The sequence below is a fragment of the Gallinula chloropus genome, assembly GCF_964237585.1.
Source record: "Gallinula chloropus genome assembly, chromosome: 1".
NCBI classification, from domain to species: domain Eukaryota; kingdom Metazoa; phylum Chordata; class Aves; order Gruiformes; family Rallidae; genus Gallinula; species Gallinula chloropus.
In genome coordinates this window covers 194,713,795-194,730,720 of record NC_140085.1, presented here as the reverse complement: position 1 = coordinate 194,730,720, position 16,926 = coordinate 194,713,795, and the positions used below count along the sequence as shown (strand labels likewise).

Below are 16,926 nucleotides of genomic sequence, written 5' to 3'. Positions count from 1 at the left end.
CCCAAGCTGGGCCTAACTCTGCAGATCAGTGAACAAAGAATGTCTCCTTTGAAAGCCAGCTGAGGCTGTGCACAGGGGTTACCCACAGCCTGGCAATGCAGGGGACAGGACCTGAAGGGTCATTGAAGGGCAGCGGCAGTGCTCAGAGCTGTCGCCTCTTACTGTGCTGGCAGCTGTTCTCCTGCACCAGGACCGGGCTCCCGGGCTCCTTCAGAGCCACCCACAGGAGTTCCTCGCTCCTGGGACAAAACTGACAAAATGAGCTAATCAAAAATCTGCAAACTTAAAAAGTCCAAACTTACATGTGTAAAAAGGGGGATCAAATAGCTTGGGTTTAGGCTGCTGCTTTGAACAGCAGGGCTCAGGTTTCTACCTTCTCTTCACAGAGTAGAAATTTCTTCCTTGGGGTTTTGTCCTAAGAGATGCCAAGTCACAGTTGGGTGAGGCAGGAAGAAGAAGCACTTTTAGGCTTCAAATGAGTGATGTGCAGAGATGCACCCCTTCTTACCTTCACAGAGGGTTTGGAAAGCTCCTCTGATACAATTTGAAGGTACGGAGCCTTCCTTCTGCAAGTTCCTGATCGTGAGCTCAGCCACATCAGGTAGGAAGGAAGGGAGAAGTAATTTACAGTGATGGTCTTGAGTGTTTACTACGTTCACCAAGCCCAGGAAGACAACACTTGGCTCAACCTACAGCAGCTGCCACACTGGGAGAGGGTCTTAAGCATTTGGAGTAATTAATGAGTGTGTATTACGGCTACGTGAATTTACAGCCCTAAAGACTGGAGCCAGGGCAAGAGCAGGGCAAGAGAGACTTGGCCATCCCACCCACATGGTCCAGTCTGACTTCCTGAAGACCAACCACGACCACTCCCACCAGCATCACAGAATAACTAGAAGGCGCTTTGGACCTTGTATGAACAGCAGCAGTTTGAGAGGGGACAGGGCAGCAGGGTGACAGCCTCTGCCCAGCAAGGGTCCTTGCAGGGTTCATGTACCATTATTAGGTGATAGGACTCATTCTTCACCAAACTGTGTCAGATGACTACAGAAAACAGCAACAATGAGCAGTAACACCAGGATTACTTCATGCAGGGAGGCTCCAGACAGACAAGGAAGGGTTAGACAGTACCTCTTTTTTATAAATAATTCCCTCCTCTGTTAATGGAATCATGCTGACCCAGTGAGGCCGTTAGGTCATGCTGACATGTACTTCTTAACTAGTGAGGCCTTGCAAAGGCCAATGGAGTGTTAATTACATGGAGTGTTAATTACTTCCTCACCAAGCAGATGCTTCCTTAGAAACCTGAGAACCTGAGCCAGCAGCAACCTCCAGTGCTGTGTCACAATTTAATGATGCTTTAACTCTCGCTTCCATTTGGTCCCTCTTCCAACACCACCTATGACACTGTCAGCTATGTGAGGCATCTGCCACCTGTGCAACAGCTACCAAACCTCACAGGTTACACAGCGTGATCCTAATGACCTGTTCTGACAAGGGAGTTCAGCCTGGACCCCGGCTAAGTGCCCTCATTGCTGCCTCTCCACAAACAGTTGGCCTACAAGTGTGTCTTTAAGAAAAACTAAGCCCTTGGTCAAGCAGGAGACCAAGTATTTCAGGGTTTGGGGTTGCTAACGTGGTTTCTGGGAAACAGCTCAGCGCTTTGCTCAGTAAGTTACCTGGGCTAGGATTAGTTTTACTTTTCACAAACTGCTCAAGCAGCTTTCATGAGTCTTCTGTGTTCCTCCTCTCCAGGTGCCTAGGGTGAGCTTAGACCCTTTCTTTCTCAAGAGTGTCTCTGGTGGGGTCCTCAGCTATTACACAAGGAAATAATCCACATCAGGCTGAGGTGTGAATGTGGGAAATAGCACTGGTCAATCATCTCTAGGCTAAACAGACCCAGCCCTTTCAGCCTTTGTTCAAGTCCTCTCATCATCCTGGTAGCCCTCTGATGGATTCTCTCCAGTAGTTCCCTGTCTGTCTTGAACTGGAAGCCCAGAACTGGACACAGTCCTCCAGATGTGGCGTCACCAGGGCAGAGCAGAGGGGCAGGAGAACCTCCTTTGATGTGCTGGCCACGGTCCTTTTCATGCACCCCAGGAGAACCTCCCTTGACCTGCTGGCCACGCTCTTCCTGATGCACCAGGTACCATTGGCCTTCTTGGTCCCATGAGAGCACACTGCTGTCTCATGGAGAGCTTGTTGTCCACTAGGACTCTCAGGTACTTTTCCACAGTGCTGCTTCACAGCAGGTTAAGCCCTAAACTGTCCTGGCGCTTGGGGTTGTTATTCTCTAGGTGCAGGGCTCTACACTGGTTCTTGTTACACTTCACAAGGTTACCCTTTGCACAGCTCTCTGGCCTGTGAAGTCATATGGCAACCTCACAAAACTGTGACAGAACTTCAGTGTTTTCATGTAACCCATTTTTCCTTCCAGAAAAAGTCATCCACTAAGAATCACCAGGCTTATTTTTCTCCTCCTCTATGTCATTCTTCGTACCATAATAAAATGAAACTGAAGAGAAAGACAAATCAATCAAATACCTCTGCTGCCAATAACCTACCAGCTCTCACCTCCCTGAGCAGCCTGGAGCTGTAAAACACAAATCCCCAACTCAAAGCCAGTCCATAAGGGCCACTCCAGAACTACTCAACTTGCAGCAGGGAAAGCATCCCCAAAGACTTCTCTTCATTACACCTTCACATTGGAAAAGTTAGAGACCAGTACCCCAAGATGCAGCTCAAGTGTCTTCAGGCCAAAAAGAGGGAGAATCTACTGGACAATCTGTGTGACCTGGGGACAGGGATGGGTTGTCCTCAAAGTGAAGGAACTTTCGCTGTAAGCACCAGAAGGTAAAAGAATTCTTAGTTGCCCGACTGCCCTTCAGACTGAGGAAGGAACCGCCTGCAGTTACCTGAAAGGAGGTTGTAGAGAGGTGGGTGATGGTCTCTTCAGCCAGGGGACAGGAGGTAGGACAAGGGGAAATGCCACGAAGCTGTGCCAGGGCAGGGTCAGATTAGATGGTAGGAAAAAATGGTTCCCTGAAAGAGTTGTCAGGGCCTGGAACAGGCTGCCCAGGGAGGGGGTTGAGTCACCTTCCCTGCAGATGTTTAAAAGACGGGTAGATGAGGTACTTAGGGATATGGTTTAGCACAGGACAGGAACAGTTGGACTCAATCTTAAAGGCCTTTTCCAACCTTGTGATTCTGTGAAAAACTAATTTTTTATTTATTTTTTTAACACAACTGAACATCCCCAAACACCACACAAGCATGAAAAGGCGCTGCCAGTTTTCATCTTGCAGAACCTTACACTTCAAACGCAGACTTAGGAAAGCATTTCTCCACACCAGCCTGCAGCACTCATTTCTTCTTGCAGCCCAGTACTTCACTTTGAAAAAAAACAATAAAAAGCGTAGGCAAGTGGCTTTCACAAACTTTAATTTTAAATAATTTTTAAGAGTAATACAAAAGTTACAAGTTTGTCGATTCAGAGTAATCGTTTGGGTTCCCCCCCCCAAAGAAATTCTTCAGTGGAGTAACTTGCTGCATCTTTCAGGTAACGCTGCTCAACAAGCAATTCCCATGACACCATTGAAGCTTATGTTTTCCAGAAGAGAGGGTTCTGTGTCAGGCGCCTCTGGAAGTTTTCATACCTAGAAACAGAGATAAGAAAATCCAAAAGATGCTGCAAATAAATTGGCTTAAAATGATACAGCTAATTGGGTCTCTGCAGAGAACACGTTGAATTACGTGTACTTCACACACCAGGGAGTAAGTCTGAAACCATCCTTTTGGATTCCGTGTGGAGAACACTCTGTGAGGCTTGTGCATTTCAACCCCAGGTATTCATTCAGAAGTGGTAGCACAGAGGATGCTCAACCAAGCTTATAGAACTGTAATTAATTAAGAGCAGCTGTTGTGTGCATAATGTGTTTTGGGCAAGGAAATCAAAGTGTGAGCAGGCAGCAGTATGAGTGTGAGGCTGCCCATCACCCCAGCAACCAGATCAAGCATCACAACAGAAGAAACCCAGCAAAAGCCTGCTGTCTTGAGGCTCCACCAGCAGTACTGTGACCAGTTTTGGTGCCCACAACATAAGGGGGACATGGAGCTGTTTGAGCAAGTCCAGAGGAGGCCACAAAGATGCTCAAAGGGTTGGAGCACCTCTCCTGTGAAGACAGGCTGAGAAAGTTGGGCTTGTTCAGCCTGGAGAAGAGAAGGCTCCAGGGAGACTTTAGAGCATCTTCCAGTACCTGAAGGGGCAACAGGAAAGGTGGGGAGGGACAAGGAAGGAAGTGGTAGGACAAGTGCTCTAAACTGATGGAGAGTAGATATAGATTAGATATGGGGAAAAAAAATTCTTCCTTGTGAGGGTGGTGAAGCCCTGGCACAGGGTGCCCAGAGAAGCTGTGGCAGCCCCTGGATCCCTGGCAGGGTTCAAGGCCAGGTTGGATGGGGCTTTGGGCACCCTGGGCTAGTGGAGGATGACCCTGCTCATGGCAGGGGGTTGGAACTAGATGGGCTTTGAGGTCCCTTCCCACCCAAACCAGTTTGGGACTGTAAAACCAAACCAAGAAAACCTGATGCCATTTTGGGGTACCCTGTAATACTTGAAAAACCAAGGTGAGATCACTCTTCTGAGTCCTGTTCTCACATCTCAGGTCACGAGACAGTGGACATGAGCTATCAAGCTGGACAGACTTGAGGAGGCTTGCACAACTTCCAGCTTGTGATTGCTTCCCAGCAGGCTACAAGTAACCCGCTCACAGGTAAAGAAGAGGGGACCGCAGACAGTGCCCCACCAAGACCAGGTATCCATTTGCCTTGTAGTTGCAAGAGAATCCTTGACACAAAAGAGTCCTGTTGGTTTTCCTACCCTCAGCAAATAATTCTAACAACTGCTACATGTTTTATATGTGGGAATGTTGTAGTAAAATCTATTGAAGAAAAGTAATTCTCAAACATTTGCCTACAGTGGAGAAATAGGGAGAATGTACTATTTCTGAATTTCCATAAAAATAATTCCTAAAAGGAAAAAGCAGCCTTTGGGCTTTGAACTACAAAAAACTTAAAAACCTTCTTCGATTCCCAGACCCAAGCTGTGAGGTATCAGAAAGTACTGCCAACAAAACAAAAGAAACCAAGTAAGAGGTTTGCCTCTACCTCATAGCTCCTAGCCCAACTCAAATGAGAAGAGAGACTCTAAAAGGTTTTAAACCCACTTAAATTAGAGAAAGTATTATTTATGAATTAATTACTAAATCAAACCATTGAATTTCCATTGCAGCCAGCCCACTGCAAAGACTAAGGTACTCTACATAATTACAAGCTATAATTAACATATTGTGATGACTCACAAGCATATGAACAGAGCCAAAAAAGTTGTTTTTCTGTGGCTGTAATGAAAGTAACAGCTTTCCATACACAAATGTGTTCAGTTTATTAGTTAGGCTTCTCTTCACTGTACTGTTCTGAACAAACCACCAAAAGCAAAACCAGCAACATCCAGGCAACAGCTAACCACTACCCTGCTTCTTTAGCCTGCCTTCCTTTTGGTTTCTCCCACCCCATTTGGAGGTTGCAGAAAGGTGGGTGATGGTCTCTTCATCCAGGTAACAGGAGAGAGGACAAGGGGAAATGGCACAAAGCTGCACCAGGGCAGGGTCAGATTAGATGGTAGGAAAAAATTCTTCACTGAAAGAGTTGTCAGGGCCTGGAACAGGCTGCCCAGGGAGGTGACTGAGTCACCATCCCTGGATGTGTTTAAAAGATCGGTAGATGAGGTACTTGGGGATATGGTTTAGCTTAGGACAGGAACGGTTGGACTCAACGATCTTAAAGGTCTTTTCCAAGCTTTTGATTCTGTGATCAGTTTATCCATGTATGCTCACAGAGTGTACAGAGTTACCTGCTTAAATAGATCTGCATGAAGTTGCACCCCAAACTTTACCTGCTCACATATTCCTGAGAGCTGCACTAACAGCAAAACTGTACTCGGAGAGCTCAAAGTACGTTTAAAGGGGGCTGAGGTTAACACTGTAGTGGCTAAAAAAAGAGATACAAACTGATAAAGGGTTTTCCAGACATCTGTCTGCAGAGTGTGATTTACCACCAGACTCCAGGGGCTATCCCCATAGACAGGGATTTCTTAAACCAGTCCTTGGAAAAAAAAACAACTCAGAGAAACTTTGGCATTTGGGCTCAGGGGTTTTGATGACAGAACCAGGTCAATCAGGCACACGGCTGCTCCACCTCTCTCACATTCTTAAGCAACGTAACTATGCTGGAACTATGTCTAGGAAGTAAGCACAAATTGACACGTTATCAGTGTGTTTGCTCTTCCCATGACTACAGAGCATGTGCATAGTGTCAACCCACATGTAGCAAGGGTGGTTTCTAGAAGCAAAAAAAAAATATTTCACTTTTACAACAAAAATTTGACAGGAAGATATCAAATCTTCACATGGAGATAATGGATAGAATCAAAGACAGTGGACAGAACCTCTCTATCCTTTAGATAAACAACTGCATTCTGCCCCTCTGCTCTCGTGAGACCCCACCTGCAGCACTGTGTCCAGTTCTGGTGACCCCAACATAAGCAGGACATGGAGCTGTTGGAGGCCACAAGGATGATCAGAGGGCTGGAGCACCTCCCCTGTGAGGACGGGCTGACTCCGTGTTGTTCAGCCTAGGGAAGGCTCAAGGGGGACCTTATAGCCACCTTCCAGTAGTGCCTGAAGGTGCTACAGGGAAGCTGGGGAGGGGCTGTTCGCAAGGGCATGGAACAATAGGACGAGGGGCAATGGCTATGAACGGAAGAGGGCAGATTTAGATTAGATATAAGGAAGAAATTCTTCCCTGTGAGGATGGTGAGACCCTGGCACAGAGTGCCCAGATAAGCTGTGTCTGCCCCCAGATCCCTGGCAGGGTTCAAGGCCAGGTTGGATGGGGCTTTGGGCACCCTGGGCTAGTTGAAGGGTGTCCCTGCCCATGGCAGGGTGCTGGAACTAGATGGGCTTTGAGGTCTCTTCCCACCCAAACCAGTCTGGGATTCTGTGAAACACTTCTGAACTTTCTTGCATCACCTCACTGAACAGCACCACAGTAGGTCAATACTTACACATCAGCTGGTTTAATGCCTAGGGAAAAAGAAAAGATGTTACTAGAGATCTTTGCCATTACCATTTCAGAACAACGTTTGCAGGGATGAAAGCTTCAGAAGGATTCGGGGTCATCTGCGCCTGAGTAACAGCAAACGAGGAAGCAAAGTTGTAGAAGTTATCCAACATCTTCTGAGTGAACTGGAAGAAAGAGAGAGACACTCTAAGTAAGCTCTTTTTTCAGTTTGAATTTTTGTGCAGAACTTTAACAGATACACAACTCCCCTAGGAAGAAAAATAAGCACTGCCATCTAAAACACAAGGAGAAAGTGGATCTAGTAGGTCCGGGGATGTCTGTTTTATAATGACAGAAACATCCTAACTCTCAGTCTTGCCCTCCGATCCATCCAGCATCCAGAAATCATTTTCAAAGTCTTCACTCGCCCTCTCCCTGCCCAATTCCATCCACCTGGATAAAGAGGTTGGGGAACAGCATCTCCTTGTGACAAAGATGTGATGCAGTGACAAGAGCTGTGCCTCTCTTCCAAATTAAACCATCAGAAGAACTGCAGATCAGGCCAAAGCTGCCAATCCAGCTCAAAGCAAAACACTATCTGTTAAAGCAGCTGAAAAGTCTGCACTCTGCCTCGTTACAACTTGTCAGACTCCAGCAACAGGGAAATTTCCTTTAGCTTTCACCACTGAAGGGCTGCTATACACAGCATCCTCTGCTGCAAGTGCTTGCTGGGGAAAACATGAAGAAGAAACTCCTATCCTGTAGTAACAGGTAACTAAAAGAGTGAAACAGAAGCCAACAAGTAGTAAGCCCTGTGTGCAGAGAATGAGGCTATAGGACATTCCCAGCCATTCTATAAATACGTTCTTTTTGTAAAAAAATAAAGGTATAAAAAGGTGTGTATCATTTTGGTGGGAAACCAAACCACTTCCACACAGTGAAACAAGGGAGGAAAACAGCCTAGGGCAACATATGCACATTCCTGTGCTTCCCTCCACCTGCTCTGACAAGAGGAGTGGAAGAACTGAAGCCCTAGAACCCAGAAACCTACTTTATTGCTATAATGTAGCAATGACAAAGAGATTTCACCAAATATTAAATAAAAGCCATTAGTCATTCATAAAAAATGCTCCCAGTCATATCTCCTTCCTTTGTTATCTACTCCCTCAAAGCTTTCAGTTGTGACTTCAAATGTTTTCTCTACCAGAGTTACTACTACTGCCATCTTTGGCTCAAATGCATTTTTTGAAAACACACAAATTAATTATTATTTATAAAAATTATTATTAATAATTATGATTATTAATAGGAAAAAGTGACCTAACTGGAAATAGCATTTGTAAAAAAAGTTATGCAATCATGAGGCAGGTGTTTTTTTCCTTAAATACTATTGCCAGAAAAATGCACCATCTTGCAAATGACCCCTGGGGGCACATTATGATGTCATGATTTATTGCTATGACAAAAACTGGCAGAATCAGAAGTGTGATATAGATGCCAACTGACCCTAAAAAAAAAGCTCATTAATGGCACTATACAAAAACTGCTGTCAGTTAACTCCTGGCCATAATACCTTTCTCCAAGAGGCCTTACTTATTCCGAGCTGTTATGTGTACAAACTGCCAGATGACTTCAGCTACATTATCAGGATTACTGTTCAGTTACCAGTCTACCTCAGCAAATGCACCTGTAAGGAGAGCAAGCAGGAAAAGAAGAAAAAAAAAAGCCTCAAGAAAGAGCCTCACCAACTGCTGAAATGTTGAAAGGCAATGCCAGAGCCATCAGTGCTTTGGTTGGGCTTTTTCTTTTACAGTAGAGCTACACCACCACAAGCCAGTCTACTGGCCTGATTTCACTAAGCAAAAATCCAGTCATTTACAGAAGCAATTTCAGTCTTTTTCCAGTATTAAGACAAAAAAATTTCAAAATATCAAACCATCCAGCTAAATGATTAGTTTGGTTACATTCCTATAGCCATCCATAGGAGATTTCTTTTTTACTATTTATTAATTAGTCCTTCTGAGGCTCAATTCTTGATACTTTCATAGTACAGAGAATTTCCAAAAACAGAATGTCCGGGCTACCTCAGTGAATGAATCTACTGATGACACAGCAGCACTTGCAACAGGAGTCTGCTGGGCCAGGTTGTCCAGCAGTTCCACTGAGATTCCGATCTGGGCCACCGTTGGCGTCTGAGGGAGGTTCATGGCACCAAAGGGATGTTGACTGCCCTTCCCTGAAAGCACCACAAACAGCACACATCAGATTTGGCATGCGTAAAGGCTCCGTTACTCAAATCACAGTGTTTCTTCTGGGGAAGGTATTCCTCAACACCCACAAGAGAGCTCTCCCTGTCTCAGAAATACAGAAAAATCATGCAGTTCAAGCAAAGGCACAAGCACAACAGCATGGCACAGAAAAAAACCCCAAACAGACCAAAACCCCCATAATTTTAAAGCCCCCTATGAAGTAAATACAATCTGTAGGCAACAGGCAGCAGAACCGCTCTCTAGAGGAAAGCACCTTTTAATTCCCATTGTAACAACAACAGAGAAACAGGCAGCATGGCTGCTGCACAGCTGTTGGATTCACCCATCCAAAGCAGATGCTTGTGAACCTGTCTGTACACTGAAATACAGAGAATGTCACTTCAAGGTGTCACATCAAGGTCACTCTGACTCAAAGCTATCCCTGTAGGGGGCTGGCCAGCCCCAGGTCTCATCTGAGCTACTCAAAACCACCAAAAACAGCAAAGGTCAAACAAACAGGTAAGACAGATGATGAAGGATAGTCTTCTGACTTTGCAAGAGCTGCAAAGAAAACAGTGAACTGGGCCAAAAAGATACCCCCAAATTGCATACCACTCAGGCATCATCCCAGCCCTCTGCCATCACCTCTGACCTTTCTCAACTGAGTATTAGCCAGTCCTTTCAGTCCCAGCTTCAGCTAGGGTCCCTGTAAACTGTGAGACCCCCAGGGTCACTTAATCATGCACTCCTCTGTTGGGGGCTGAAAATACAGGGAAAGGGGCTGGGGGACCATGATGTTATCAGTAAAGAAATACTAACACTGCACCCGAGTTCGAGCCAACACCATAGACAAGCTCCCTCTGAACACACAAGTGATATTTCAGTAGCACTCTCAGGTCTATTACTAGCAGGAGAAATCAAACCCAATGAAGAGCTGTTCTACAGGTTATCTTGAGCAGCAAGAAAGACTAACTAAAATCTAAAGCAGCACCTGACTTAGTTCCACAGACAAAAACTCAGCCAGCTAAACCAGCACAAGTTTAGGAGGTTGAGCTCAGGCTCAACACTGAAGATCTCAGAATTTGACTGTTCTTCTGCAGGGACACAAGGCACTACCAGAAAGAAGCCAACATCCAAGCCATATGGAAAGCATGTTCACAAACCCAGTACCCTTTTCAGCTGAAGCCTAGTGTCCCTCTTCACTCCAGAGCCTACAGCTGCAATACAGTGCCACATCTATGAGTGAAGTAATCGCTGTTAAGATATTGACAGCTGGCTGAACATGAGCCAGCAGTGTGCCCAGGTGGACAAGAAGGCCAACAGCATCCTGGCCTGTATCAGGAAGAGTGTGACCAGCAGGAGTAGGGAAGTGATAGTTCTGTTCTACTCAGCTCTGGGGAGGCCGCACCTTGAGTGCTGTGTCCAGTTTTGGGACCCTCACTGCAGGAAGGATGTTGAGATGCTGGAGTGTGTCCAGAGGAGGGGGATGAAGCCGGGGAATGGTCTGGAGCACAATTCCTGTGAGAAGCAGGTGAGGAAGCTGGGGCTTTTTTGTCTTGAGAAAAGGAGGCTGAGGGGAGGCCTTATCACTCTCTATAACTACCTGCAAGGCAGTTACAGAGATGTTGGTGCTGGTCTCTTCTCCAGGACGCACCTGGAGTATTGTGACCAGTTCTGGGATCCCTGGTATAAAGAAGACAGGGATCTCCTGGAGACAGTCCAGCAGAGGCTATGAAGAGGATTAAGAGCCTGGAGCATCTCCCCTGTGAGGAAAGGCTGAATGAACTGGGGCTCTTCAGCCTAGAGAAAAGAAGACTGAGAGGGGATCTGATCAATGTTTATAAAAATCTGAAGTGTGGGACAAAGGGGAAATGGCCAGCCTCTTCTCAGTGTCTGTAGGGTCAGGGCAAGGGGCAATAGGCTCAAGTTGGAGCACAGGAAGTTCCACACCAATACGTGGAAGAACTTTTTCAGTGAGGGTGACAGAGCCCTGGGACAGGCTGCCCAGGGGGCGTGTGGAATCTCCTTCTCCTGAGACATTCAAGAGCCGGCTGGATGCCTCCCTGTGTGACCTGTCCCAGGGAACCTGCTTTGGCAGGGGGGTTGGACTCAACCTCTGGAGGTTCCTCCAAACCTCTACAATTCTGTGATTTCCACATTCAGACCCTACACTCTCCAACATACTGTGTCACAGCAATTCTTCCACTCCTTCCTTTCCCTTCACTGAACCCTGGATTCAAGACAGCGAGTCCTCATTACCTTGCATTCCATTCCAACCATGCCAAAAACCTTAACCACGTACATGCCTCAAATACAAATATACCATCTAATGCAACATCTGCAACTGGAAAACAGAGCACCATCCCCATCACTGCATGCTGCAGAAACAGGCCATGTTATAACCATCAATCCGCTTGTCAACACTCTTCCAGTAAAGGTGCAAAAATCACAGCTCAAGGTTTGCTTAACATTCCTACCACACTTTCAGGCACAACTGAAAAATAAATTACTAAAACCTGAAACAAACAGGAAAAAAAAGCCACACGATTCCCAGACAAGAAATATTTACAAGCCCCTTCTTTATGCACAATGACATGAAACCCATCTACTCTCAAATAGTAAAACAACACAGTCAGAGAGGAATACATAACTGCATACATTGAAGTATGACCAGCAACTATTCCACTCCAGACCTGAAGTACAGACAAACTAGCAACAATGACAATTGCCAGCAATGGCATTTTCTAAAGTTTGTTTCTTGAGGCCCAAACTGCTTCTCCATGTCATAACTTCCTGCTTTGGAAAGGAAAGCCAGTAACACTTTCTGTCCACAGTGTTTTTCCAAAGCAACCTAAAAACAACTATAGCAAACTGCAGCAGAACCTGTAACTTGCCTTGCAAGAGCAATCATGCTCTGCAAGGGTGTCAGGAACCCCAATAAAGCTCTTAAACTCTTCAATTACACCACAACACTTGACCACAATTCCTGGTGTTTAGCGATGAAGCTCACAGCAATTCCATTACAAATTCCTGTGACCTTAACCAATGAATACAGCTAGCACTATGAGCACAGCTCCAACAAAGCATTCTGGTTTGCCTTGCCTGTAGGCTGTTAAACATTTCATTTGTAATGAGAAAATCCAGAAGCAGGAAGAGATTGTCAGGAGGATGGAGCCAGGCTCTTCTCAGTGATGGGCAGTGATAGCACAAGGGGCAAGGGGTGCAAGCTGAAGCAAAGGAAGTTCCATGGGAATAAAAGGAGGAACTTTTTCACTGTGAGGGTGACAGAGTCCTGGGACAGGCTGCACAGAGAGGTTGTGGAGTCTCCTCTGGAGACATTCAAACCCCACCTGGATGTGTTCATGTGTGATTTAGTCTGGGTGATCCTGCTCTGGCAGGGGGGTTGGACTAGAGGATCTTTTGAGGTCCCTTCCAACTCCTAAAAGTCTCTGACTCTGAAAGAAAACACATTGCCTGTCATCCCAGTGAGGGGAGGGGAAATGTCCAGAAAAATCCAACTCCCCACAAACATGCTTTATTCAGCTTTCAGCATGAATTCTAACTACCAATTTTGATAGAGGGCTGAGCAGAGTTGATTTAACAGCCTTATTTCCAGCAAACATGAAGTCTGTATATAAAGAGAAAAAAAAATTACTTAATGTCCATTGCAAAGCCAGTCACCATCTTACATGGCAATCAATCCTCCAAAAGAAAAATAATGTTGGACACTTTGGGCCTTCGACTCAACACAGGAGATTCAAGACTTCACTTGCTAGATCTTGGGGTCAAAACAGCATCAACAAGAAAAGCAAATAAAAAAACCCCTAGAAACCACCCAAGCACTTGTTGTTCTAGCCTCTCATAGTTTTTAAGAACAGTTAAAAGTTAACAAGAACATCGGAAAAGCCTCCTTGTTAAGTTGGTACTGAGAAATACAATCCAATAAGCTTTTCCTGATTTAGAGGAGCTCTAAAGGAATCTTACAGAGGTTACTATGATGTTCCTGTGAGACACATCCAAGACCTAATTTGGAAATCTCTTATTCAAAGAAGCTTACCAGAGATTAAATCACACTTGTAGTCAAAGAAAGAGCGTCCAGGTTCATAATTCAGTCTCTACTGCACAAATCATGTTTTCACATTGAATGGCTACTCCACAAAAGCAGTTTCCCCTTTAGTTCATGTACTGAGACAATCTTTTGGCACTCCACTTGGATACAATCCAGTGCTTACCTGCAGTGGCTTTTCTGAGTGAGCACAGGACAGGAAAAATGAGAGAAGCAAAAGAAAAGGGGCAACACTGTTATACTTGACCCTCACAGCCCAGAAGCCAAATATCACTGTATTCAACAGCCCAACCAATCCTTACAGCAACGTGGGCGAGTTACACACATTGCAAAGCCGGGACAGTTCCAGGGCATTTCAGACACTAAACCTAAGTTAAAATAATGACACAAATGATAATGCACAGGCTTTCCCAAAGCTTTCCCAAAGCCTGTGCAATAAAACATGACGTCACTTCAGTTGGCTGCTCAGGTCCACAGAAGAAACATGCTGGCCCACTCTCTGTCACACAGTGAGAAACTCTGCTACAACTACTGACTGCTCCAGTGGGAGCTGACAAATGGACACAAATCTGCTCCTCTCAATGAGGGATTAAAGCCAAAACACTGACTTCAACAGTCAGTGACATCTCTCCATGATTCCAGGCCTCTCTAATCCCACTTGGGTCTCGCCCTTCTAGAGTTTCATTGTCTTCTCCATCACAGTGATGGACACGAAGGCTGTGAAGCTTACATTGACTCTGCAGTCAGTGATAAGCTGGGGAGAACAAGGGGAACAGTGGAGGTCTTTGCTGCTCAGATCAGGCACAGCACTGCCTCAAAGCTTTGCAAATGCATTCAGTCCTGCCTGAGTTCTTCCTTGAGAGCAACCCTTACTCAGAAATCATGGTCAATCACATGAAAAGCACCTGAAGACGCGTTTTCCTATGACGCTGTCAGAAAGCATTCATAAGGAAGTCTTTCAAGCACCTAAGAACCTGCAGTACACTTTTTCACTAACACCACAACTTTAGAATACATAAAACCATGCCGCCCTGCTCACTCCCCAGCCCCTTCCTGTTACCTCTTCTGGAGTACCCACATTTTTGAGGAACATATACAAACAGAATTCATTCTGCTCTGCAATTTAAGAGCCTTTATCTCATGTCCCACCGTCATCCAGGGGGGATTAAAAAAGAAACATGCCACGTTATGAATTGATACATTTTACCACAGCAACACCAACACCTACCTAAACAGAGATTGAAGCAGTCTACACTGAAAGATGTGTACTACTTTATCACCATACCACCTGAAGCTGCGTGAGTGACACCTGTCCCTTTAATAAGGCAAAAGTTGACCATTATTCATATAATACACATATACTCAGAAAAATGCAGAATTCAGGTAGCACCAGCATTCTCTGGCTCTCATATGAGTCAGACTTCTCTGACTCAAGACCTGTCTGGATGCCTACCTGTGCAATATGAGCTAGGGACCCTGCTTTGGCAGGGGGGTTGGACCCGATGATCTTTCGAGGTCCCTTCCAACCCCTGTGATTCTGTGATTCTCTGACTCAGGTCTCTTACGAAAAACATTGGGAAATCTGTTTCCCAGTGACTCTCCCCTCTACTGGACAATTATATAGCGCAACTGCAACCGAATGGGAAGCAGGTGGCTGGCTGGAATCACTGCATCAGACTTCACATTACAAAACCTCTCTCTGTGATAAAGAATAAAACCAATTAACAGTGGACACGAAAAAAATAATGCTGGGTGTGTCTATGGGGTGTAGCAATGGAAGCTACAACATCATTCTTCCTCCATTCTTCCCCATGCAACAGTGCCAGAACACGTGCCAAGCCTGCTCAAAGGAATCTCCAGATCAGGAGAAAGGAGAGAAATTTTGCTAGGAACATTAGTGCACGTTCCATAAAGCTGACAGACTGCTTCTTGTACCACATCTGCCAGGGACTACCTGAACACACAGAGGTCTGCCTTTCCAAATCACCTTTTGTCCAAAACCCCTTTCAAACATTTATCCCCTCACGCATGCAGGAACACATCTGTTTCACAGACTGCTACAGTTTACCACTCTTACCAGATTTCAGACCAGAGATTTTGAAGATGGCACTTGGCTTCTCATTCGTGACAAATCCCAGCAGCTGCCACACTGCCATCCCACTCTGGTCTGGGTAACAAAAATAGACAGATCCTCCCATTCCTTCTGGAAATGGTATCGTTCCCAGCATGAAGACCACTACATGGTTGATATTTTCATAGTCCGGTAAATCAAATACAAATTTGTCTTCAGCCACTTGTTGAGGAGCTGCTTGTACCTGAAAAGAATAAAACCTTGATTAGTATTACTGTGGTTTTCATCTTTGCAGCTGTGAATTTCCTTTCACAGAAACACACCTAAAGTGGAACATAACAAAAAAAGTGAGGAACGTACTAACCTAAAGAGCAAACAGCCAGATAAAAGTCAAACACAGCAGAAGAACAACTGCAAAAAATATCACTAAAAAGGCACAACAGTCTTGTTCTACCTGCACTGAACGTATATCCCACCCGGGACTACAGGATCAGAATACCTTCGCTCCCCATGTGCGTAGGAGGAAAATAGGGTGCAGAAGAGGTTGCCAAGTCTATAAGCAGTGGCTGTAGACCACCTGGCTGGCACAACCCCAGGATCATGGAAACCTGTTCACATAGAAATACAATAGACCTTGAGACAGGCAGTAAGTAGAAGGACGGCTGAATGCCAGAGCAAAAAGATACCCTCCTCTTTACCCGAGACGCCACATCCTTGCGGCCAACGCACACTCTAGCTTTAAAACGCTTCTTTCTCGTGAGCTCCCAGCTTGCCTCTGAGGAGCCCGAGCCTCTTCAGTAACTGAGGGGATGGTGACCGCCTCCCGGCCACGGGGCTCTACCCGGCAGCTGCCTCTGGGGATGAGGCAGCGGCCAGCCGAGGCACCGGGCGGCCGCGACGAGGAGGACGAAGCCCCCTCCGCCCGGGGGCAAAGCGAGTCCCAAGGGGCGGCCCTGCGGCAGCTCCACCCCAGCCCCGAGCGGGTTGAGGGCCCCGCCCGCGGCCCGGGCAGCGCTCACCAGCCTGCCCGCCACCAGGCAGCCGAACATGACGGCGACCGCCGAACCCCCCTCAGACGCTTCGCTGCTCCCGAGCCTCCATGAGCGCCGTCTCCCGGAAATCAACACGCCCCATTCACCCTGGGGCCGCCCAATCATTTCCGGAGCGCGGCCGGCCGGGGTGGAGAGGAGAGAACGGACTACAACTCCCGTCGTGCAAAGCGTGCCGGCGGGGCATGCCGGGCACGCGGGGTGGCGCAGGAGGTGATGGGAACTGTAGTTCGCCTGGGCGGGAAAGGGGAAACGCAGCCCTCAGCAAGGTCGCCAGGTCTTGCTCTGTTTTCTACCTTAAAATGTGGCGGATTTGCGCCGAGTGCTGAAGGGCAGAGGAAACTTTATGTCTTCTGTACCTAGAAATTAAAG

General features: G+C 46.3%; 1 protein-coding gene across 1 annotated transcript; it reads right to left on the bottom strand.

The window, feature by feature from the left end:
• Positions 1-3,424: 3,424 nt before the first annotated feature.
• HIKESHI (heat shock protein nuclear import factor hikeshi) lies at positions 3,425-16,616 on the bottom strand. Its single transcript, XM_084261794.1, has 5 exons — positions 16,525-16,616; positions 15,512-15,749; positions 9,204-9,355; positions 7,186-7,304; positions 3,425-3,656 (listed from the first exon to the last, which is right to left on the bottom strand). The coding sequence occupies exons 1-5, from the start codon at positions 16,552-16,554 to the stop codon at positions 3,602-3,604; spliced, it is 594 nt and encodes a 197-aa protein (XP_084117920.1). The 5' UTR covers positions 16,555-16,616; the 3' UTR covers positions 3,425-3,601.
• Between the last annotated feature and the right edge of the window lie 310 nt (positions 16,617-16,926).

Coding starts and splice junctions, on each gene's coding strand:
- HIKESHI (XM_084261794.1), bottom strand. CDS start 16,554: ATGTTCGGCTGCCTGGTGGCGGGCAGGCTG. Junction 15,750..16,524: donor GCCTGGTGGCGGGCAGGCTG/GTGAGCGCTGCC, acceptor TATTCTTTTCAG/GTACAAGCAGCTCCTCAACA. Junction 3,657..7,185: donor GCAAACGTTGTTCTGAAATG/GTAATGGCAAAG, acceptor CTCTGTTTCTAG/GTATGAAAACTTCCAGAGGC.